The sequence below is a fragment of the Balaenoptera ricei genome, chromosome 2 (assembly GCF_028023285.1).
Source record: "Balaenoptera ricei isolate mBalRic1 chromosome 2, mBalRic1.hap2, whole genome shotgun sequence".
In the NCBI taxonomy this organism is placed as follows: domain Eukaryota; kingdom Metazoa; phylum Chordata; class Mammalia; order Artiodactyla; family Balaenopteridae; genus Balaenoptera; species Balaenoptera ricei.
In genome coordinates, this window is record NC_082640.1 from 125,959,458 (window position 1) to 125,984,141 (window position 24,684).

Consider the following 24,684-nt stretch of genomic DNA (forward strand, 5'->3'; position numbering starts at 1 on the left):
ACAGCGATGCACGGCCAGGGACCGGAGCTGGTGGACCCCGTGTGATGGATGGAGAGAAGGGGCCAAGGCCCTGTTTGTCTCGGCCCCATCTGCAGACCTGGCTGAATTCACCTTTTCTCGGGACCAGTAAACAGACTTCAAAATTAAGCCAACTCTAGACGGCGGGGAGAAGAATGTATTTCGTAGAAACTCCAACCAGTGCAAGGGTGATAAGACTGAGGGTACCACAGCTCACTAAAATTGTTACTCTCCGGGGCCGGGGCCGCTCCGGGCAAGAAGGGTTGGGGGGACAGACCCCCTGGCCATTGTCGGGCACCGCCCGCCCAGCCCCTCCCTTGAGTTGGGCACGGGGGCAGGTGGAGCGGAAGCTCCCACCCCACAGAATTCAGACCTTAACGTTAACATCTCCCCTGCCAAGCCGGGCCTGAGCTGGGTGACTTAACTACCTACACACACTGTCCCAGGACCACTGCTGCCCGCTCCAATACAAGTATTCAGACTTCCCGGGTTTTTCCTTGTTTTCCAAAACGTGAGGCCTGCTGAGACTTCCCCCAACTAGCACACTCTCTAGATCCAACCAACCGCCCTCTCGAAATCTCCGAGTCTCTTCTAGATACTGAAAACAGTATCTCAGCAGCCAGACCCGAGGGAGGAAGTCCGTCCTAGTCCCCAGTCAGGGCGCCACGGAGAAGAGCCCCAAGGAAGTCAACAGAGAGGACTGCTGGTGCCAGCATACCCCCCCTCTGCCCCCCTAATTTTCCTTACACATTTCTGGGGGGTGAGGGTGGAGGTCTGGGAAGAGAGAGATGGAGTCAGAATGAGCTGCAAAGAAGAGGAAGAAAAGGTGGTGACAGGCAAGAATGGAAAAAAGAAAGTTGAAATTCCAGGCGATAAATGAGTACATGCCAAATATGAATCAATCCTCCACAATCAAACACTTTCAGGCCTAGAGAAAAGTTCTGGGAGGGGCATCTGTCCACAGCCCACCCGGCCACTTTTCCTGTAGGTTTGTCAGAAGTGACATGGAAGGGGCAACAGCCCATCTAGGGACTACGTATTTCTCTCTGTCCACAACCACTCCTTCTTCCTCGCCTCCCCGGGGCAATTAAGACTTCCCCAACAGCTATATTTGGGTACCAAAGAGACCAAGAAATTAGAGGTAGCGAGAGAGGTCAGTTTTTTGTTTGTTTGTTTGTTTTGTTTTCTGTTTTTGCTGGGATGGGGGCGGGGGAGCGCGGGGAGAGGTGGAGAGTTGGAGACAGGAGAAAGATTCCTTACTACAAAGATTTAGGAGACCAGGAGCCCAGAGACGGAAACCTTGGAACAAAGAGCAGAAAGGCCAGCTCCCAAAGTCCTGCCAGGGGTGTCCCCAAGGCCAGCAGCCCAGTCGGACACCGCCCAAGGCCGGAGAAGCCACGAGAAGCCGTCGGCCAGCCTGTGCGGGGATAACTGTTTTAGAGCAGAAACGAAACCCCTAACAACTTCCTCGCTTTCGAAAACAGCCTCACACCGAATTCTAGTCCCAAGGAGGCTCCGCCAAAGATTCGAAATAAAGAATTAATGTTGAAATCTACAGGCATGATCCGTCTAGTAAAAATAATCGTTCATTCAGGGTTATTTAAAACGAATGTCCGAGGCCGGCTGCTTTAAAACACTGGCTCAGCTGTACAAGATCACGGTAGATACTTCTGAGGTTTAAAGAAACAGAAGCCTGGCTTTGAAAACTAGTCCTTTGGTCTCTTTCTCTTCGTTTCTCCCTTTTCCTCCTGGTGGAAGGAGTTTAGCTTTTCTACTCTCTATTGCCAAGTCCCAGGACTGCTCAAGGTTTGGTTCTACTTAATTCAGAGGCAGAACAAAACTCCCTCTTCCCGTGGGGCAAAGACTCTGGGCCCGGCCTCCTTAGCTGGTTCAGGATCCTTTGAGCCCCCAAACAATTCGAATCTCATCAGGCCAATGTTGAGCCACACCCCCTACCACCAAAAAAGCCAAATCAAAACCAAACAAAAGATGGGTTTTTTAATCAGAAAAAGAATCTTTTTAATTTGTATAATTTATTAGAAGCTTCTTAGGAACTATACTTAAGCCAGATATCTACATAAGTTACAACAGAAAAAGACTGACGCTGCAAATACCAAACTGCCAAATAATATACACAGATTTGTCAAGGCCCATAAAAAATATGATGGGCTGGGGACGGGGACTGGTTTTTTGTTTTTGTTTTTTACAACAAAATGTACAGATTACTAAGACTAAGCATTTAGTCCAACTTTTGACAGCGTTTTACAGCTACAAGTTCACATCAAACATAAAACAATTTTAACCAGGGCCGGTCTCAGCTGAGCCTGGGTGGCCAGAGGGGGCCAGGAGGGGGCATTTCCTTTGTGTCAGTGGCAAGCGGGATCTGTCGAGGAGTCTTTTCCTCTCCCCAGCCCCCGTCGCCCCTTCAAAGAAATCCTGGTATTTACAGGCAAGTCCACTTTGCTGGCACGGTGTACCCAGAGTGAAGTTTTCGATCTCTAGAGTCCAGAGGCATGTCAGCGTAGAGCCCTCTCCAAACTGCACCCCACCCGAGTGTGGGAAACCCATCGGAATCACCCAAAAGACACCCCCAAAGCGGTTCTTGTTATGTCCTTCTCTGTTTAAGACTCCTTAAAGAATTGGATCACTTGGTTGTTTTATTTTCTTTTTTTAAAAAAAAAATCCTGCACGTTTTAGAAAAAGAAAAGAAAAGAAAAGAAAAAAGAAATACGTCCAGCAGTTTGGTCGTTGTGTTTTCTCCCTTGGTCTTATGGGGACAGGTTCTTTAGAAAAGTCGAAGCGCACGGTGTAGTGGGTGGTTGGTGGTGTGTGGCGGGCAGTAGGGGAAGCGATGAGGCAGAGCGCTGGGCTAGGCCCGGCCCGGCGTCCTCTCACCAGGTCCGACCATATAGCAAGGTGGAGCAGGACATGGTGCCGTAGTCCGAGCCCGAGGAGTTCAGGTGGGACAGGCTGGAGACCTGGCCCTGCAGCGCCGCGGGGCTGGTGGCGTGGTGCGCCAGGTCCGGAGACTGGCCCGCGCTGCCCGGCTGGTGGCCCGGGTGCGCGCCGAGGCCGGGGCCGCCGCTGCCCACTGAGATAGCTGCTGCCGCCGCCTGAGCGGCCTGCGCCTGCTGCTGCGCCTGCTGCTGCGCGTGGCCTTGCAGGCTGGCGGCGCCCGGCGCAGGGGCGCCCGCCTGGCAGGGTTTGCCGTCTTTCACCAGGACCGGCACAGCCACGCGGCGCGGTGACTGCTGCTGCGCTTGCTGCTGCTGGCACCCGGCGCCCCCGCCGCCGCTATCCTGCTGCAGTTGCTGCTGTGCTGCCTTGTCCTTGGCTTGGCGCTTCATCTTGTAGCGGTGGTTCTGGAACCAGATCTTGACCTGCGTGGGTGTCAGGTGGATCATGCTGGCGAGGTGCTCGCGCTCGGGCGCGGACAGGTACTTCTGTTGTTTGAAGCGTCGCTCCAGCTCGTACACCTGCGCCTGGGAGAAGAGCACCCGGCGCTTCCGGCGCGGTGCGCTTGGTAGTGGGGCCATGTTCTTGCTCACGTCCCCCAGAGAGCCCAGGCCGCCCATGCCGCTCATGTTCATGCCGCTCGCCGGGCCCATGAAGCGGGAGACTGTAAGCGACAAACGCACAGCGTCGGCAGGGGCCGGGCCGGGCCAGACCACCTCTGCCTTCTGCGCGCTTGGCCGGCCCGGCCCCTGCCCCTGCCCCGACGGCGCACTCCTCACCTAGGCCGCCTCCACCCTGAGAGGCCCAGCCGCGGGGATCGCCAGCGCCTGCCCCAGGCCGTGCCGTCGAGGGGTTTACTGCAGAGCTCCCCGCCTCAACCCCGGCTACCTCCCTCAGTCTCGGTGCTTCACCCAAAAAGCAGAGTGGAGAAAGACTGCTCCTCCTGTTCCTTTCGTGCCCAGCCCACCGGATTCGTGCGGTTAGTGGGCCACGGGCAGCAAACTGGGCCCAGGCCAGGAACTGGGGTCTAGCTCTAGGCTCCAGCTTTGGGAGCTTAGGAGAGGGAGGTGTGCGCTTTCGAAAACCTAGAGACCCCGAGACCCCAGACTCTTTGCCTCTTGGCCGCTCTCTCCTGTCAGCCCCAATGAGGGCACTTGTTCGGCCCATTTAGAACCCCCTCTGGAGCCACAAGCCCTCCCACCAGCCTAGACTGGAGAGTGGGCCAGGCCAGGGGCCTGAGCGCATCATCCCAGCAGGGCAACCTCCCTCCCGGCCAGGCCGCGCCTCTCCGCGCCCTGCTCGTCCCGGCTCTCTTAGTTAGGGGGCCACCTCCCTCCGCATTCCGAGGTCTCCCGCGCGGAGCAGAGCGGCCACTTGGCCGCATCTGGCAGACGCCAAATACCAGCTCCTGCCCTCAGGACCCCAGAGCTACCAAGTGCCTCTTCTTGGACCCCTCAGCTCAACAAGGGAAGACTCCCCAGCTCCTGCGCCCGACTCGTTGGCGCCACTGCCCGGCCGCCCACCCTGATGCCCAGCGCGCAGCCGGCAGGCGCCGCGCCTTCCCGGCGGCTCTCCTCGCGCCTCCTGCGCTCAACCCGCGGCCCTGCAGTGGGGCGGCCTCACTTACTGGCGGGGAAGCGCGGGTCCGGGTTGGCGCCGTACCATCCGGGGCCCGAGGTGCTGTTCCGCATGGTGTCCTGGTACGGCGGCAGCTCGCTCATGTTGCCCAGGTTGCCGTTGCAGTAGCCCCCCACGGCGGAGTGCGAGAGCTGGGGCACCCCCGCAGCCGTCATGTGGTAGGCGGCGGTGACGGCGCCGTGGTGCCCCACGGCGTGCTGCTGCATGGCGGCGGCCGGCGGTGCCGCCTGGCCCTGCCTGTAAGCCGCCAGCGGAGCCCCGAGGCCGCCGCCCTCCATGCCCACTTTCTTGTAGCTTTCCTCCAGGGGACTCAAGATGTCAGACACTGAGAACGGAGTCGTGTGCTTTGGACTCATCGACATGATTCGGCGGCGGCTGGAGGAGGAAGGAAGAGGAGGAAAAAAAAGGGAGAGGGGGAAGGCGAAGCCTCGCTGCTTTTTTTTTTCTCCCTTTGCCAAATATTCTGGTGTTACCTTAACGCCGATCTTGTTGGATGTACACGTAACCGAGTGGACCGAGTCCGCCTTAATTGGCTTGAGTGGAGGCTCGGGGGCTGCCTCGCGTTTGTTTTAGCCCGGCGCCAGGTTTTAGGCAGCCACCAGAGGCGGGGCGTAAGCGCTAAAGCAACAAGACAATAGAAGCCTACATCTTGCCCGAGATAATTAGCTTACATGCTGATGACAAGGTAAACACCTTTAAGTTTCACTTGTCAGGATTTTTAGGTCTCAAAGAGGGAGAGAGAGAGAGACAGAGAGAGAGGCAGAGACGCGACCCAAAGCATTTCTTTCCCCCTCCCCCGGAACCCCTACCCCCATTTTTGTTGGGGTGCGGTGGCGCGCGGGCTGGGGGAGGCGGGGGGGAGGGAAAGGAGGAGGGAACCGAGAGAGGGGAGGGCAAGAGGTGGGATGGGGAGTAGCCGAGGAGGAGGGCTGTTGGGGAGGAAGGAAGGTGAACGCCGCTTTGCAACCAACTTGCGGAGTTACAAAGTGAACCACTTTCCAGTTCGCTCGGGGTTCCCCGGGCGGGGACGGGGAGTGGGCCGAGGGGCGGGTGGGTTTTCACCTGAGCCTGCCGAGGCTGCTCCTCCCTCCCGCCGCGGCCTCCCAGCCCCGCGCCTTCCCACCGCCTCCGGACCACATCTGGCTTCGCAGCGCCGAGCCCCAGTCGCCACCAAAGGAGCTCGGGAGTCAGGGGACGAACCCTGGGGCTCCACTGTTGGTCTGCGTGTCTGTCAGTCTGTCTGCCTCTTCTGCCGCCGTCAGAAGGACACCTCTGCTCCCCGCCCCCTTTCCCCCTACCCGAGAGAGAATCCCAGCGGGCGGAGGAGGCGCTGAGCAGGGGATCGGCTGCCGCCGAGAGAGGCTGTCCCAGATCCCCGCGCCGCCCTCCCCCCAGCTCAGGGTCTTCCCAGAGGGCTAGGGCCCCCTGCTTCACGCCGCCCCCCCACAACCCACACTCGGCTACCCTTCCCCACCCCCATCCCCTGCTAAGGCAAGGACACCACTGGCCGCCCGAGCTGAGAAGCTGGGGGGATTAACGCGAAGGGCCATCGCTGAAGTTGCTCCACCTCGAACAAACCTGGTGTCCCCGACCCTCGCCCATCGCCCGGACACGCGGGGTTCTGGGACTGGAGCTGACTTTCCGAGGACATCACAGCCCCAGCACCCGAGCCCAGGGTCATGCTGTTTTCCCCCCTGATGCTTCAGGGAGGGCTCGGGCAGGGAGCGTCGTGAGTGTCCGCCCGCCTGTTGCCGGGTGGAACTGAGCCTGAACCCCGGCGGGACAAGCTGGCCGGGAGGGGGCGAATCCCCGGGCGTGAGCAGCCGAGCGGGCGGGAGGCTGGGTTGAGGCTTGCCTCCTCCACCCGGAGCTCAGCCATGCAAAAGTGCACTTGCTTCCCCGGCAGTAACCAAATATCTTTGTTTAAAGTGCCGGCATAAATGGCCAGTCGCTTTGTGGCCACTCTGGATATTAGTAGATGAGGATCATTCTTCTTCAATTGGGCGCCTCTCATCCGGCTAGCAAGAAACTGCTTAGGAGGAAGTGGGTTTCCTGTCTGCGCGTTCCCAGGCTTCAAGTGTGAGCCCCGCGCCTTGAGGGTCCTTGGGCGCCTGGAGAGGAGAAACTGTGGGCTGCTCTCCCCAGCCCGGCCGGAGGCATCCGCCGCGCCGCTCCGGCCAGGCCCGGGCCTCCAGCAGAGTGGACTACGGAGCCGAGCCCTGTGCGGTGCAGATCCGGAGACCCACTCCGACTTTTCCCCTTGGATATTAAACGTTTTGTTGTTGTTCTGTTTTCTCTTTGGCTGTTTTAGCCTCCTCTCCGCGCCGGGGGCTGGGAGGGCGGAGGGCTCTTAGGTCGCGCAGGGGCCTCCAAGACACTGCGGGGGCCGGTTAAGGAGGCTTCTCGATTTTGGTTTTGTTTTCACATTTTCCTTCCCCTCCTTGTAGAGGAGCTCCCGATGATGAACAGGCTCTTTTGAACGATTTAATTCAGCAGGTTAGACGCCTTTTCCATTAATAGCAACCGTTGTAGGGAAAGTTGTTTTGTTTATTGGCTTTTTATTTCAAGATTTCAATCCTCCCCTTGAGGAGTGCTCTGCACTCCCTCAATACAAAGCCAACTTACATACTACATTCAGTTTCCTCACCACCTATGCCCCTTAAGAGGGGAGAGAAAGCTCAGGGCACGCCCATCTCCTGCCTACCGCAAGGGCCCGTGTTTCTGGGCCCGCTTGTTGGCTTTGGGGCAGGCAAACCTGTGTATGGGCGCCGAGACGCACGCGTCGAGTTGTGCTTCGAAAGACGGGCGCCAGGTCGCTCATTGCCCTTCCTTCCAAGGGACTTCTCTTGGGGGCGCTCTCAGGAAGGACTCAGACCCCCATCAACTGCGCCTTGGTCAATGCGATGCCTAAGTCCTGGAGCGAGGAGGGAAGAGGACGACGCTGGGCTCAAGTGAACGGACAAAGGACAAAAGTGAGGAGAGCGGACAAAACTGAATACAGATCTTATTTGCAGTTGGGGCCCCAGCCCTGGGCCTGCGTCTCATCTGGGGTCTTAATGCCAAGGCGGGATGGGTCTCCCAGTCTCCCGTCTTCTTTCTCTCTCTCCCTCTCCATTATTTTATATATCAGTAAACGTAAGAAACACTCAGTGTAGAACGTTGTATGTCTCTCCCAGTCTCAGTGCCATTTAGAAATAGAGGTAATTCTTCACAAGGTTTTTGTAAGATGCAAATAAAATCGGGCACGTGAAAGTGCTTTGAAAGCTTTGGAAATACTTAAAGTTCGGTGCCAGCGCTCGAGATTTCTGTATTGTTATTATTAGCATACCCCTCTTCCTCGCGTTAAAGCCCTGAATCTGAGTGAAGGGAAGAGTTGGGTGAATCTTCCGCAGTCCTTGAGCCATGCCTCCTCGGCCTTGGTCCCTCGCAGTCCTTGAGCCATGCCTCCTCGGCCTTGGTCCCTCGGATGCTTTCAGCTCCGAAGCAGGCACGTGGCTGGCAGCTCCCCGCCCCCAGCCCAGGCTTGCGAACGGGACCAGGACCCGGAGCCACGCAGGCAGCTGGCAGGCGTTGGGTTGGGGCCCTAAGCAGGAGCGGGAGCTCCAAGTAGGGGGGTGGAGGGCAAGGGCTCCTGCTCCACGCCCCCTCCCCTCCGCAACCGAGACTGTGCTCCATGCTCCCCCAGCACGGCACGCGCCAGCACCTGCTCTCCTCTGGACCTCGTCTGGGCCACTGTTGCACCTTGAGGCACCTGCCTCTGCGCCTCTTCTGCTTCTGTCCCTTCACACACGCACCGCTCCGCACCTTTTCCCAGATGCGCTGCCCTGCCAAGAATAAGCCCGAGGACCAAGGCGCCTTGTGGGGAAAAGGTGGCTACCCATATCTCCGGGCTGGTCCAAGCAAGGGCCTTGAGAGTCCCTCTCCTGGCCCCAACACCTCTTCCTGACCAGAGTGTCCTTTCTTCTAGCCCCCCCTCCCCACCCACCGACTCATCTTGAATGGGGCGGACCCCAGTTAAACCAGTAGTTTCTCCATGATTGCAGGGGATACTTGGGAAGCCCGAGTTCACCTTATAGAGCCCGCACATCTTCCCTTAGCCTTCAGCCAGCTCGCTCCCGGGCGAGGTGGCCCGGTGGGGCGGACGCAGAGCGAGGCCCAGCTCAGGCCTCTCAGGGAGTTTTCCCGGGCGCGGTCTCCCACACCCTCCTCAATCTCGGCCACGCTCTGCTTCGCTGGCTGCAGCTTGGCACGGAATCTAGGAGTCCGGGAGGTGCAGGCCCAGGCCGAGTCCGAGACACGCGGAGCTGCCATCAGCCTTTGCTCACCACCCTCCTGGCCAAAGGGAAATGCCCTTCTTTCCCTTCTGGACCACTTCTTTGAGAACTTAGAAGGCTCATACAGAAGGCTAATTCGCGGCTATAGCTCGGACCAGGTGGGGGAGGATGAGCTGGGAAAGCCTATCTTCTCCCCTCACCCATTCTTCTAATTCCCTTTATGGTCCTTCACACTCCCTAGGGAAGGGAGCGACCTGTTTCCTGGTGGTGTTATTTTGCTCTGAGTTATTGCAATTTGTGATTCATTCAACAAATATTTATTAAGTGTGGGATCTGTGCCAGGCTCCAAGCTAGGTTTGAAAATTCAGCCTTAAATAAGATAGATGAGGCTCCTACCTACATGGAGCTTACAAATCAACAACAAATCCCTCAAATAATATGTAGCTTGTGACAAATGTTAACTTCAGGCTTCAACCGAGATAGAGAGGGTCGTGATGAAGGTGTGTGTGTGTGTGTGTTTATGCACCATTTCCTGATCTTCAAGCGGTCAGGGGCTGTGGGCAAGTCTCTTGAATATAAGTCAGAAGTCCCGGTTCCAGCCCCAGCTTTGCCACTTTTCAGCCATGTGGTATAGCTCTTGTGGACGCCTGTCACAGCCTAGAGCCACTACCCTTACGGCCAGAGTAAACTAGGGTGTTATTTTCAGCCCCCCCCCCCATCCCCTGCTCCAAGAGCTAGTCCTTGCTTTATTTATCCTCGAATCCTCCATTGCCTCAAGAAATGTTGAATGAAGGAAACAAAGTCTCTTAGCACCTGTTTCCTGAGCTGCAAAAATGATCCTAACCTGTCCGGTGTACCTCCCAGGTTGTGCTAGGGATGTACATGAGTTTGTAAATCATAAAATTTGCTATCACATGGAAGGGGTTATTACTTCTGGTTCTGTATCTTGGGTTTATAGAAAGTGTGAATCCAGGCCTCTTACTCTGCATGAACCTCTCTGCCCCCTCGGCTGCTCCCGCGCCCAGGCCAGAGGCAGGCGAGTCTTCCTCAGCCAGGCGCAGACTCCAGAGCCAGGCTGAGCTGGGTTTCCGGGTGCCTTCGAGGCAACCCCGCCCAGGGAGCAGAAAGCAGGAACGCAGCTGGGCGCTGGGGGTCGCTGGTCTCCAATCCCGAGATGCAAGGAGCTGAGAGAGTATCCGGAGCCCCCTCTGGAGGGCGTCTTCCTCTCCCTGAAGGATCTCACAGGAACCCCCTGTGCCCTTTTCCCAGGCACCAAAATTGAGAACCTCTCGAGAAGCGAAGCCCCAGGGAGTACAGTCTGGCAGCTTTCCGGAGGAGGATTTCGCAGAAGCGGGGCGAAGAAGAGATTTGGAGATTCCTCTAACTGCTCTCCATCTCACCTTGACCATCTAGGGTCTTTGAGGGTGGCCTTTCTTTGGGGGATGCTCTCCTCAAACCGTGGCCTCTGGGCAGGTCCTGAGAGCAGGACCGAGGAGGGCGATGACACTGGGACGTCCCAGCGCGGCTCCTGTGCAGCCCTCTCCCTGCACTTCACTCGGGACTCGGGGGTTGGAATGAGAGGCGAGATTGCGCATGTGAAGACCAGCATCCTCCAGGAAAAGAGGAGACTCCCACCCTCAGCTCTTTGGTGTCAAAGAAACGTGTCTTGTCAGGTCAAGCCCTCCAGAAGTCGATACCTGTGGTCTTGAAACCCTCCTATTTTCATGTCACATAGTTCAAGCCTAGATTCAACTCATCCCAAGTTATAGTCAGAGCCCTTACCCTCTCCACTAACTCCAGAGGCGCCCCCTGGCAGGAAGGGGTTTGGGGTACGGGGAGAATTTGGGGACTGGGTTACAGAGCAGAGAGAAGGGGCACTCAGCGCTAGCAGCAGCCTTTGAAATGGGGAAAACCGAGATTTGGTGGGTGGGAAGCGGGAGACGCGGGCCTGCAGCTGCTCGGAGACTCAGCAAGGCCGATGTGGGGCGACGCAGGAGACAGATGCGGGATCGGAGCCTGAGCTTCACAGCGAATCGGCTTCTGTTTCTTCCCAGTTCTTCATTACTGTTAAAATTAAGAGCCTCTAAACAGGCGAGAGAGTGGATAGTGGTGATTCCACCATACCCAGGACAGATACGGGAAGCCCCCATGCTAAGGCGCAGGGGCACCCGCGGAGGCGCTCTGGGGCGCGGGCAGCTCGAAGGAAAGTTTTGTAGCTGCTGCTGAGACCTGAGGCCTAAAAGACAGATTCGGGAAGGATCCTTGTGGCAGCACCGCTATTTCGCCCCAGGGTCCGTATGCGGCCGCATTCAGCTTTAGACCGCCGAAACCCGCTGCTCTTTCTACCTTCTGTCTCTCATCAAACCACAGCCCCAGCGGTGTGCTCCCATGGGTTTTCAGCGTTCGCGTTTCCCGCGGAGTCAGCAACAGCGCTGGGCTTTCTTCCTCTGCTCCTTTCTCCTCTCCAACCTCCCACCATTCCCCCTCCCCCAACACTTGGCCCGGGCAGTTTCAGGTAGCCGCAGTACCAACCCCAGCAGCTCTCTGGGAGATGTCTGCAGCTCTGGGTTTTCCGGGACGTGACCACGGCTAGCTTCCCCTTCGCGGCCCAGGACTCTGTCGCTGACAGCTGCAGATCGAGACTATCCGCAGCGCCCTCTTCCGGCCATAAGGAGAACTGCAACCTCAGGGCGGTCCTGGAGAAGCTTTGTTAATTAGTTCCCTGGTAGTGGTTCGTCCGCCACGAATTTGTCCATCTAACTATTCACCGTATTATCCATCCGGCCACATATCTACTTGCCAAACCCATTGCAATATACAGGTTACAATGGACTCTTGGGATCACCCAGCCTCACGCACCCACTATTTGAAAGAGCCACGGAAGGTGCTGTGATACCTAAAGACCTAATTATGCTTTGCCTTGGAATCTCGTTATGAAAGTTCTCCCTCCATGCATGACGGCAATTGTACATGTATTTGGTAGCCAGTGAAGCAGCTTGTACTTTCTGCATATCCGAAACCTGCAGAAAGCAGTGGCCCTACTTGCTCGACATGAGAAGGCTCTACTTGCTGTTGAAGCTGTAGGTGCTTAGTGCCTAGAAAATACTGGAGCAAGAATACGTCCAAGACTAGCTATACTAGGGTGGGCACCCCACAGTCTTCTAATCTCTGGCACCAACTCACCCATCCAGGCTTTCTCCCCAATTATTCTCCCCTCCTTGGACTCCTGTCAAGACTGGATCCTCTCCATCTCGTCCCATATACCTAAATTACTCTGCTTTTGTTCTTTTCCACTTCACCAGAATATCATTATTCGCATCCCCGTAATTCAGTCATACCCTTCTTTTTTAAAAGCCCAAGTGCCTCATCCAACAACTAAACATCAGACACACAGTAGGAGCTCAACACATTTGTAGAATAAATGGACAAATCTTTACTGCACTTCTCTGTCACACTAATAAGACAATTTACCCTACTTGAATGATTTTGTAATTGTTTCATATGCATATGTATTCTCTTTTCAGCTAGATTGTAGCGTCCTTGATGCCAAACACTTAACATGTCCCTAGAAACATGTCCCCGTGTGCTGCAGCATTTGATACTGTTAATCAACTCTTTTCAAAATTCTCTCATTGGCTTCAGAATCACCACTCAGTAATGGTTCTTCTCCTCTGTCTCTGGCCATTTCTTCTCCATTGCTGGACTTTCCTCCCCAACTGTATACCCATCTCCATGGTTTCAACTGCCACTGATTGCTGATGGTTCCCAAATATGTGCCTCCAGCCAATCTCTCTCCAGAGCTTCAGACCTATGTTTTCAATTGTTTACGTCCTCATGTGAATGTCCACCAAACATAACATATCACAGTCTTGAACTCATAACACTGCTGCAACTTGCTTCACCTCTGTGTTCTTGATCTAGGTGAGCGGCATGAACATATCTGCACCCCCCCAACCCAACTACCCCCCAAAAGCTTGTGTTAGTCTTCTTAGGCTGCCATAACAAATACCATAGACTGAGTGGCTTAAACAATAGAAATTAATTTTCTCACAGTTCTGGAAGCTGGAAAGTCCAAGATCAAGGTCCTACAGGGTTCAGTTTCAGGGGAAGATGCTTTCTGGCTTGCACACAGTTCCTTCTCACCATGTCTTCACATGATAAAGACAGATTTCTATTTCTTCCTCATCTCATAAGGCTACAGTCCTATTGGGTTACGGCCCACCTGTACAATCTCATTAACATATTTAACATTAATTACCTCCTAAATACCCTATCTCCAGATACAGTCACATTGAAGGTTAGGGGTTCAACATATGAATTTGGGGGAGCAAAATTCAGTCTAAAGCAGCTTCCAACCCAGATATCTGAGTATCAGATATCTGATAAGACCAACTGGTCATAAAGCTATATCAATTCCACATCTTAGATGTCTCCCAGATCCAGCCCCACTTCTTCATAACCAGTTCTTCTCTCCTTTCACTGCCTTCGTCAATGCGGTATATCATCTATTGCCTAATCACTTAGTTCTTGTTTCTACCATTAGGCTTTCTCTAGTCTAGTCCATGATCCTGTCCACAGGACAGATTACCACCTATCTCTTCAAACTAATTTCTCCCTGCCTTCCTACCTACCCCTTCACACTCTAGTCTCCCTAAACTTCTCACAATTTTATTCATTTTATATAGATTCATTGAAGTATAACTGACATACAATAAACTGCACATGTATTCAGCATTAAATTAGATGTTCTGATGTATGTATACACCCATGAAACCATAATCACTATCAAGATAATAAACATGTATAACACCCCAAAAGTTTCTCATGACGCTTAGAGTAAGCCCTCTCTCTTATTCCTCTCTGTACTCATCCTGATTACTAGGCAATCAGACTAGTGGCTTTCAGTCCCTATAGATTAGTTATCATTCTCTAGAATTACACATAAATGGAATCAAACAGTATGCACTCTATTTTATCTGGCTTTTTGTACTTAGCATAATTATTTTGAGATTCATCAATGTTGTCACATGCATGTATAGGTTGGTTTATTATTATTGTTGTTGTTATCATTGCTGAATAGTACTCAATCGTATGGATATACCAAATGTGCTTTATCCATTCACCTGTGGATGAACATTTGGGTTATTTCCAGTTTGGGGCTATTACATATAAAGATGCTATAACCATTTACGTTATACATAATGCTTTCATTTGTCTTGGGTAAATACCTAGGAGCAGAATAGCTGGGTGAGATGTTACGTGTATGGCTATCAAAGCATTCAGTCTTTTGTCTTAAGCATGACGTTAGCCATAGGCTTTATGTAGATGGCCATTTAACAGTCTGAAGGAGTTCCCTTCTGTACCTGTTTACTGGAGAGCTTATGTCAGGAATGGATGTTGGATTTTGTCCAGTGCTTTTACTGCATCTCTTGAGATATGACCACTTGATTTTTCAGTTTTGGTCTGTTAATTTGTTGAATTACATTAATTGATTTTTGAATGTTAAACCAATCTGGCCTTTCTGAGATAAACTCTACTTGGTCATCATTTGTTACTCATTTTATATATACATTGTTGTATTTAATTGGTTAAAGGTTACTTAAGAACTTTTGCGTCTATGTTCATGAGCATGTTAATCTGTAATTTTCTTTTCTTGTAATGGCTTTGTCTGTTTCTGGTATCAGAGGCTGGCTATACAGAATGAGTTGAGAAATATTCCTACCTCTTCAGTTTTCTGGAAGAGTTTGTGAAAAATTTGTATGTCTTCGGCAAATGCTTGAATGTCTGGTAGACTTTGCCAGTGAAGCCATCTGGCCTGGAGTTTTGTTTGTGGAAAGGTTATATATGTATATTATGAAAACAGATATTCAGATTACCTATTTCTTCCTGAGTGAGCTTTGGTAGTTTGTGTCTTTCAATGAATTCATCCATTTCATCTAAGTTGTTGAAATAAAATTATTCATATAAGCTATTTCCTTATTATCCTTTTAATACCTGTAGGGTCTAGAGTTATGTCATCACCTCTTCTATTGTTGATATCAATAACTTGTGTCGGGCTTCCATGGTGGTGCAGTGGTTGAGAATCTGCCAGCCAATGCAGGGGACACGGGTTCCAGCCCTGGTCTGGGAGGATCCCACATGCCGCGGAGCAACTGGGCCCGTGAGCCACAACTACTGAGCCTGCGCGTCTGGAGCCTGTGCTCCGCAACAAGACAGGCCGCGATGATGAGAGGCCCACGCACCGCAATGAAGAGTGGCCCCCGCTCGCCGCAACCAGAGAAAGCCCTCGCACAGAAACGACCCAACACAGCCATAAATAAATAAAAATAAATAAATTTTAAAAAAAATAACTTGTGTCTTCCCTCTGTCTCTTTTGAGAAGTCTAGCTAGAGATTTATCAATTTTATTGATCTCTTCAAAGACTCCACTTTTGGTTTCATTGATTTTCTTGTATTGATTTTATGTTTTCCACTTCAATGATTTCTGTTCCCATCTTTATTATTTCTTTTATTCTGCTAACAGTGTGCTTAATTTGCACTTCTTTTTCTAGTTTCTTAACATGGAAAATTAGGTCACTGATTTGAGACTATATGAGTTTCCTGTGGTTGCTGTAACAAATCACCATAAACTTGGAGGCTTAACACAGAAATTTATACTCTCACAGTTCTAGAGGCCTGAAGTCGGAAATCAAGGTGTCAGCAGGTTTGCATTCTTTCCGGGTCTCTAGGGGAGATTCCGTTCCTTGCCTTTTCCAGCTTCTGACAGCTGTTGGCATTCCTTGGCTTGTGAATACATTACTCCAATCTCTGTCTCCGTTTCACATGGTCTTTCCTTCTGTGTGTGTTTCTCTTTGCCACTCTCTTATAAAGATGCTTGTGATGGCATGTACAGCCTATCTGGATAATGACAATCTCCTCATCTCAAGATCCTTAATTATTTCTGCAAAGACTCTTTTTCCAAATAAGGTAACATTCACAGGTTCTCAGGACTAGGATGCGGACATATGTTTTTGAAAGTCACAATTCAGCCCACTATAGAGAACTTCTGTTCTAAATAGGCATTTAGTGCTACAAATTTTCCTTATAAGCACTGCTTTAGCTGTATCCTATACATTTTGATAGGTTGTGTTTTCACTTTCATTTGCAAATCAGTTAAAATATTTTCTAATTTGTTTTGAATTCTTCTTTGACTCTTGGGTTACATAGATTTATGTTTTTTAATTTCTAAAAGTTTGGGGATTTCCCAGACATCTTGCTGTTATTGATTTCTCTTGTGATCTATTGTGATTCTGTTGTACTCTTGATTCTACTGTGATCAGAGTACTTACTGTACTTACTTTGTGTGACTCAAATATTTTTATTGAGACTTGTTTAATAGCTCAGAATATGGTTTCTCTTGGTAAATCTATGAGTACATTTGAAAAGAATTTTTACTCTGCTAAAACTGAGTGGAGTGTTCTATAAATGTCAATTAGGGCAACTTTCTTCATAGTGTTATTCAAGTCTTCTGTGCTCTTATTGTTATTCTGTCTACTTGTTCTATCAATTGTTAAGAGAGAGATATTGAAATCTTCAACTATAATTGTAGGTTTCTCTATTTCTTCTTACAGGTCTATCAGCTTTTGCTTCATGTATTTTGAAGCCCTGTTACTAGGTTCATAAACATTTTGGATTGTTATGTCCTCTTGAATTCAACACTTTACCCTTATGAAATGACTCCTTTTATTTCTGGTATTATTCCATGTTCTGATCTCTTCTTTTTCTGATATTAATATGGCTTTACTTTGATTAGTATTAGCATCATATGTCTATTTTCTTTCTTTTACTTTTAGCCTATTTGTGTCTTTATAGTTAATGTGGTTTCTTGTAAGCAGCATATAGTTGGGTCTTGCTTTTAGTCCAACTCTACAATTTTTGCCTTTAATTGGGATATTTAGAGCAGTTGCATTTAATGTGATTATTGCTATTGTTAGGGCTAAATTGACCATCTTACTATTTGTATTCTATTTGAGACTGTTCCTTTGTTCCCCTTTCCCTCTTTTTTGGTCTTCTTTTTTATTAAATGAGTATTCTCTATGATTCCATTTTATCTCCTTCTTTTGGCTTATTAGCTATATTGTTTTGTTGTGTTATTTCAGTAGCTGCTTTAAGATTTAATTTAACTTATTGCAGTTTACCTTCAAATGATGTACCACTTTATATGTAGTATAAGAACCTCACAAATGCATACTTCCAACTCTTTGCCTTCTGTCCTTTGTGCTATTGTTGTCATACATTTTATTTCTAAATATATTATAACCTCCACAGTAAATGTTTATTACAATCAGTTATCTTTAAATGAGATTTAAATACTAAGGGAAAAAGACTTTTCTATTTCACACATAGTTACTATTTCCAGTGCTCTTCAGTAGATCCATATTTCTACCTGGTATTACTTTCCTTCTGCCTAAAGAATTTATTTTAAATATTTTTTTGTAGTGCAGATCTGATGGTGATAAATTCTTTCAGCTTTTGCATATCTGAAAGTGTCTTTATTTTAATCTCCATTTTCCAAAGATAGTTTCATTGGGTACAGAATTATAAGTGTTCAGTATTTTTTTTTCTTGCAATATTTTAAAGATGTTGTTCCACTGTCTTCTGGCTTACATCGTTTCCAGGGACAGCACAAAGTGAGAAGCATTGGGAGGATTTCACCTCTTCCCCAACAAACTCTAAAAATTCCCTCCAGCCTCCGATATGGAAAGTTTATTTTTATTACCTTGTGTAAGTACAGTTTCATGGCCCTGCCTACCATCTGCCTGAAGGCACACAAGATTGTCACCTCTCACTGTATCCTATATGAAAATTATAGAACTACCAGTGATTGCTCCCATAACAGCAGGCAGTATATTTATAAATGGAGATATCAGAGTTAGACATTCTATAATCATTAGTTTAAGCCCTTTCTGGGATGTAATTGTCATTATCATGGTTATTCTTCTCTTGACTAAGCCTCTTACAAATTATCCATCAAGTTGCATTCATTTGGGAAAATGAGCAGGAAACTATAAGTTTTCAAAAGGTTCCCTTGTGTTTAAGTTGAAGTTGTTCATTGAAACCTTGCCCCCTTTAAAAACAAGGTATTGGGAGAATATAGATTGAATCCAAACCAATCATCAGAAATGAATTTGCCTGGGTCTTTTGAGAACAAAGCTCGGGGAATACTCTTAGATAAAGGGAAAGTCCGGGACCCTCCCTTCTGACATGTCCTAGGAAATGTTCCAGGCATTTTGGCATTCATATTACAAAAGAAGGGTTCCCAATTTTTATAGATGAGGAAACCAAGATTCAGAAAGGTTAAGCAAATTGCTGAAGATTACATAGCTAGTAAGTAGTAGAGCTAAGTTTTGATTGTCAGCATGTCATATTCCAAAACACAAGAGAAGTCATAGCCTAGACAAACAGGGAGGTTTTTTTTTTTTTTTAACACCTTTATTGGAGTATAATTGCTTTACAATGGTGTGTTAGTTTCTGCTTTATAACAAAGTGAATCAGCTATACAAATATATATATATATCCCCATATCTCCTCCCTCTTGCGTCTCCCTCCCACCCTCGCTATCCCACCCCTCTGGTCACAAAGCACTGAGCTGTTCTCCCTGTGTTATGTGGCTGCTTCCCACTAGCTATCTATTTTACATTTGGTAGTGTATATATGTCCATGCCACTCTCTCACTTCGTCCCAGCTTACCCTTCCCCCTCCCCATGTCCTCAAGTCCATTCTCTATGTTTGCGTCTTTATTCCTGTCCTGCCCCTAAGTTCATCAGAACCATTTTTTTTTTTTTTTTAGATTCCATATACATGTGTTAGCATATGGTATTTGTTTTTCTCTTTCTGACTTACTTCACTCTGTATGACAGACTCTAGGTCCATCCACCTCACTACAAATAACTCAATTTCATTCCTTTTTATGGCTGAGTAATATTCCATTGTATATATGTGCCACATCTTCTTTATCCATTCATCTGTCGATGGACACTTAGGTTGCTTCCATGTCCTGGCTATTGTAAATAGAGCTGCAATGAACATTTTGGTACATGACTCTTTGAATTATGGTTTTCTCAGGGTATACGCCCAGTAGTGGGATTGCTGGGTCGTATGGTAGTTCTATCTTTAGCTTTTTAAGGAACCTCCATAATGTTCTCCATAGTGGCTGTATCAACTTACATTCCCACCAACAGTGCAAGAGGGTTCCCTTTTCTCCACACCCTCTCCAGCATTTATTGTTTGTAGACGTTTTGATGATGGCCATTCTGACCGGTGTGAGGTGATATCTCACTGTAGTGTTGATTTGCATTTCTCTAATGATTAGTGATGTTGAGCATCCTTTCATGTGTTTGTTGGCAATCTGTATATCTTCTTTGCAGAAAGGTCTATTTAGGTCTTCTGCCCATTTTTGGATTGGGTTGACAAACAGGGAGTTTTAAGAATTCTCTACCTGCTCCCCATTCACACCTTCTAATTTTGTAGTTATTTTGACAGCAGAATAGTTTGAATGTCCACTCACTGCTTAGAGAGTTTCTTTGTATTACCATTTTTGTCTAGTTCAGTAGTTCTCAAATTTTAACGCACATAAAAATTACTGTATCATATTATATACACAAATTTTTGTCACCATTTTATAAGATTTTCTAGGGTAATTTTGATATTATTGGATCTTTACTTTAGGCATTATCACATTTAAAACCTAACAACCGAGTACCACACTGTATTCTTTCCACTCTACTACAATGTTCTCTGATTTTTAACAAAGAGGTTCCAGTCCCTTTAGGAAACTGTAGTAACAAGGAACACATTGTGGGGAAGAGTATAGTTATCATGTTTTGCAGGACTTTACTTTCACGGTTAAAAGGAGTGTGACTAATGTACCTAAAGAGTTTAAATTCTTTTTTGCAGTGAAGATGACTTTTAAAGGATAAAGTTAAGAACAACAGTTTATCTAAGACAGCAGCTCCTAAACTTTAGAGCATAAAAGAATCACCTTAAAAGCTTGTTTAAGTGTGTATTCTTGAATGGGAGTTCTGATTCTGGTAATGGAAAGTAGCTCATATCAGACTAAGTCTTTCTCAGACAACAGTAAACTCTGGACAATGCACACACACACAGACACACACACACACACAATTATTTGAAGGCTTTGGAAAATGATCAAAAACAGGCAGAAACTGAAGGGGGTTCTAGTCTTTAATGGAACCATTCACTGGGTGAGAAGCAAGTTTACCGGGCTATTTCACTGAGGGCACTACTCAGACCACACAAAGGTCAGATAGAAGATGAACAGAAAAGACTAGTGTTTTCAGCTGGAGGTATCAGAGCATGAAGTTAGAGGCTGCAAAAATATCTGAAAAATTACGTTAGGGAAATCCCAGAACAGAGGAACCCTGTAGAGGGTTTGGGGTGGAGAGAGGGAAGACCCCAAATTTGCATTTAAATGCTATTCAAATCACAATCCAACTCTCAAAATGCTTATGCACAGGAGAGATTCCAAGGAGCTCAGCAGAAAACAGTACCTGGAAGAATGTAAAAGCAGGAGAGTTTGGAGTTTGATTCTCACCAAGTTAAATGGATTCAGTGAACACCTCTGGCTTTCCATCAAAAGAAAGTTTGCCTTGGAAAAACAGGCAATGTCACAGGACTAAAAGATTGGCCTCCAAGGTAAGGGGCAAATATTTCAATAAATATGCCTAGTAATGTGTAAAACCAATGCTCTGCAAGTTCAAGGGGGATCAGCTAGTAATTTAACTTCCTGGTAGAACAAAAACGAGTACTCTTCAAAGAAGATTAGCAGAAGATAAAGGAATCCAGAATCCCAAGACCCTAAAATGTATTATTCATAATGGCCAGATTATAATAAAAAATTGCTAGGCATGTGAAGACACAGGAGATAGTTCCCAAGGTCAAAAGAGAAAGCAGTTAATAGAAACAGAATTCTACATGACCAAAATGTTGGAATTAGCAGAAAAGTACATTTAAAGAGGTAAATATATATAATAATATATATGTATATATTCAAAGACAAATTAAAATATTATATTGATAATAGCTAAACAAAATGGGGAACTTTAGGGAAATAAATGCTATTTTATAAATCAAATGGAAATTCTGAAACTAAAGAGCTACAACATGTGAAATGGGAAAAACAGTCACTGGATGAGCTGAAGAGAAGATTGGAGACAGAAGAAGAAAGGGACAAAGAACTTGAACACAGATTGATAGAAATTATCCAATCTGAAAAGCAGAGGAAAAAAGATTTTTTAAAAAAGCAGAGCTGAAGAGAAGTTTGGAGACAGAAGAAGAAAGGGACAAAGAACTTGAACACAGATTGATAGAAATTATCCAATCTGAAAAGCAGAGGAAAAAAGATTTTTTAAAAAAGCAGAGCTTCAGTGACCTGTGAGACAATATCAAGTGATCAAAAAACATAAAGCACAGATTCATTTTCATGCTCTATTAGATCATTAAACAAGCAGAGGTCAATTTTCCATTTTAAAAGTATTCTATCATTCAGTGAAGATTATTATTGCTATTGGCATGATCATCAAATTTTTTACTCTTGAATAAAGATATTTCTTACCATTAGATTGGTTATAGCATTCAAGAGGTCCAATAACTCTGCCAACAGTGTGGCAAGTACCTCACCAGCATAATCAGTCCATTAATTTATGGATGCCTTGATTAAGCTTCAAAAAACAACACACTTCTGAACAAAGTGTCTCAACAGAGTTTCTTCTACCTGCCTCACCAGCTAACCAAACACAGGTCATTATTACTTGGCTTGACTTCTCCCTCCAGCAGAATATTTATCAGAGCCTTTGTTAAATAGCTGTATGTTCCTCTTTTTTCCAGGGGATTGGAGAGAGTGTTGTAAAAGAAAACCATATCATCTTTTTTTTCAACTTCCTTTAGTTCAATCTCATATTTTTGAAATTAATGAAATGCTTCTTTTACTAGTTTGTCTAGATCTACTTTTTGTCTTGAAAGTCTGGCTGAAGATTTCTTTCGAGTACGATGGGTACAGCCATTAATAACTCCACAATGATCTCTCTGTTCTTCGGCTAGTTGCTCTTTTCCAATATGTCTTCAAGAAGGAGAAAGAAATTCCTCTCATACATGATCATGTCTGACAGATTGGTTGCTATGGTAAATGCCTCTTAGGTGCAATGATACCATTCAGTGTTTTTTGCAGGGTCTGCAATGCTTGGTCAGAGAACCCAGTTGAAGTTCTATTCAAAGACTCATTGATCTGATGCCTGCTTAGTCAATGTCTTCCATGCTGTTGAGGCTGCAAAACATCCAACAGAAGTTGCTTAACTTCACTAGGCATGGGTTGAGTCTTGTTTAAACTGCTGAACTTTATCATCATGGTGCATGTAGCAGTAGAAAATACCTCTCATACATTTTATAGCCAAGCTCATAGATCTTTCTTTTGTCACAATCAGTGTGACTACATGTAAGGGTTAAAGGCCCAAGCTTTAGAAGCACAGTGTAGGCTATAGCAGATCTTGGTATTCTAGTCATCATTACACCTTTTAGTGAAAAAGAGACCCATTGTTGGACCTTGAAACAGCAGCAACGTTAACTTGACAATTCTGTAATAATGATTTGATTTATCCCACAGGGTTTAATTATCAGATCTTAGAATAGTAATACTTTTAAGAGGTTCATAAACTGAGAGGGACCTTAAGAAATTGGATGAAGAGGACAGGACTGCATCAGGTGAACTTGCAATTGCAAATTATTGATTCTAATTATAAGCATCAGAAGCCAAACTTAATACTTGGCCTGGACTCTCTCTGCTCCAGTGCTTTCCAGCTCACTTTGTCCATGAGCCTGCAACCTTACCATGTGCTCAAGCTGCTGCCTTGTCATTTGGCTCTTATTTATAGTTTCTATTTGTTCATTTGTTATTAGCATATTCATTTATTACAAGCATATGTCCTTGAGTATAGCTATAATAGTTGCTTTAAAATCCTTGCCTGCTAATTTCAACATTTGGGTCATCCTAGGGCTGGTATCCACTGATTATCTTTTGTGTATGAGTCTCATTTTCTTTTTTCTTCATAGTAATGTTGGATTTCATCCACTGTGAATGATTCATTGTAGAGGCTCTGTGGGCTTCTAACTGAGTTTTATTTTCCACTGTGGCCTCTCTCTAAGAAAAAAGCCATAAAAGTCTGAAACTCCTCCAATGATGTCCTCTTCATCCAAATGTTGACTCCCTTCTAGATTCTGCCTGCTTTTGTTACTCTCTGGGACTTTTAGGTAGTTGTTTTTATATTTTGTCTAGAATTTATAGTTATCTGTTGAACATTCGGTTAAATAGAAGCTACGTTGCCATTACAAGAAGCAGAGCCCCATTTTTTTTACTTTTGATCTATTTCTGACTTTATATAATTCTTTTTCTTGTAGACAGCATGTAGTTGGATCTTGCTTTTTTATCCAGACTGATGACTTCTGCCTTTTTATTGGGATGTTTAGACCATATCTAGCTGAAGTAATTTTTAATATGTTTGGTTTAATTTTACCATACTGCTATTAGTCTAATACTTGTTCTCTCTATTCTTTGTTCTTTTTCCCCCCTCTTTTTTCAGCCTTCTTTTGGTAGTTGAGTATGTTTTAGTATTTCATTTTAAAATCACAATTGTTTTATCTATTTTAATTCTTTAAAAAATGGTTTCCCTAGAGTTCATAACTTATAAATGTTATAATGCATCTTTAATTTACCATAGTTTACTTTCAAATATTACAACACGTCATACAGAGTGTAAAGAACTTACAGCAACATAATTAATTTTTTCTTTATGTTATTTCTGCTATTGTCATACATTTTACTTCCATATATTGTAAACAGTCTATTATTTAAAATATAAAATTTAAAACCAGGGAAATTATCTTTTATATATACTCATATGATTACCATTTCTGGAACTCTCTATTCTTTTGTGTAGCTCCTATTTTCCAGCTAGTATTATTTTCCTTCAATGTGAAGAACTTCCTTTAACATTTTTTTGTAGTGTAAGTCTGCTGGCAATGAGTCTGTCATTTTTTATTGGTCTGAAAATGTTTTATTTTGCTTTCTTTTTTGAAGAATTTTTTGATATGGAATTATAGGTTGATAATCTCTTTTTAAACCATTTTATTGAGTTATAATTGTCATTACAAAAAAACTGTACATATTTAATGTATATCATTTAATGAGACAATTTCTTTCCTTTCAGCATTTAAAAGATGTTATTCCATTGTCTTTTGCCTTGCATTAATTTTAATGAGAAGTCTCCTACTTGAGTGAGTTTATCTGATACATAGTCTTTTTTTTCCTTTGTTTAAAAAAGGTGACCACAATTCCATCATCACACCTAATAAGACTAATACCTCCTCAGTACATCTAACACCCAGACCATATTCAGATTTCCTCAACTGTCTCAATAATTATTTCTTCAAGTACTTGTCTTATCTAATCAGAAACCAAACCAGATCCACACATTGCCTTTAAGTAATATGTCCATAATGAACTGAACCAACCCAAAAGGAAACCAAATTAGTAATATGGAGAAAATATTTGCGAAGCTTGCTAAAATTACAAAGAAAAGGATTTAGAGATGAAAATGACAAGCAAGAAGCTAGTAATAGTGGAAGACAGAGCAGAGAGAGCCTACATATGGATGGTGCACTTGGAATGGAGGCAATAAAGCTATAACAATGAAAAATAATTTTAATAAGCTAAATAAAGAACTGTATCTGCAGATAGAGAGGGTAAACTG

General features: G+C 46.4%; 1 protein-coding gene and 1 pseudogene across 1 annotated transcript; both read right to left on the reverse strand.

Annotated features, from left to right (window-relative positions):
- Window positions 1–2,909: 2,909 nt before the first annotated feature.
- NKX2-1 (NK2 homeobox 1) lies at window positions 2,910–5,750 on the reverse strand. The gene is made up of 3 exons (XM_059915671.1): window positions 5,674–5,750; window positions 4,601–4,986; window positions 2,910–3,637 (listed from the first exon to the last, which is right to left on the reverse strand). The coding sequence occupies exons 1-3, from the start codon at window positions 5,748–5,750 to the stop codon at window positions 2,910–2,912; spliced, it is 1,191 nt and encodes a 396-aa protein (XP_059771654.1).
- Window positions 5,751–21,661: 15,911 nt separating this feature from the next.
- Window positions 21,662–22,286, reverse strand: LOC132360141 (phosphorylase b kinase regulatory subunit beta-like; annotated as a pseudogene).
- Between the last annotated feature and the right edge of the window lie 2,398 nt (window positions 22,287–24,684).

Coding starts and splice junctions, on each gene's coding strand:
- NKX2-1 (XM_059915671.1), bottom strand. CDS start 5,750: ATGTGGTCCGGAGGCGGTGGGAAGGCGCGGGGCTGGGAGGCCGCGGCG. Junction 4,987..5,673: donor AGCAGCCTCGGCAGGCTCAG/GTGAAAACCCAC, acceptor TTCCTCCTCCAG/CCGCCGCCGAATCATGTCGA. Junction 3,638..4,600: donor GGACCCGCGCTTCCCCGCCA/GTAAGTGAGGCC, acceptor TGTCGCTTACAG/TCTCCCGCTTCATGGGCCCG.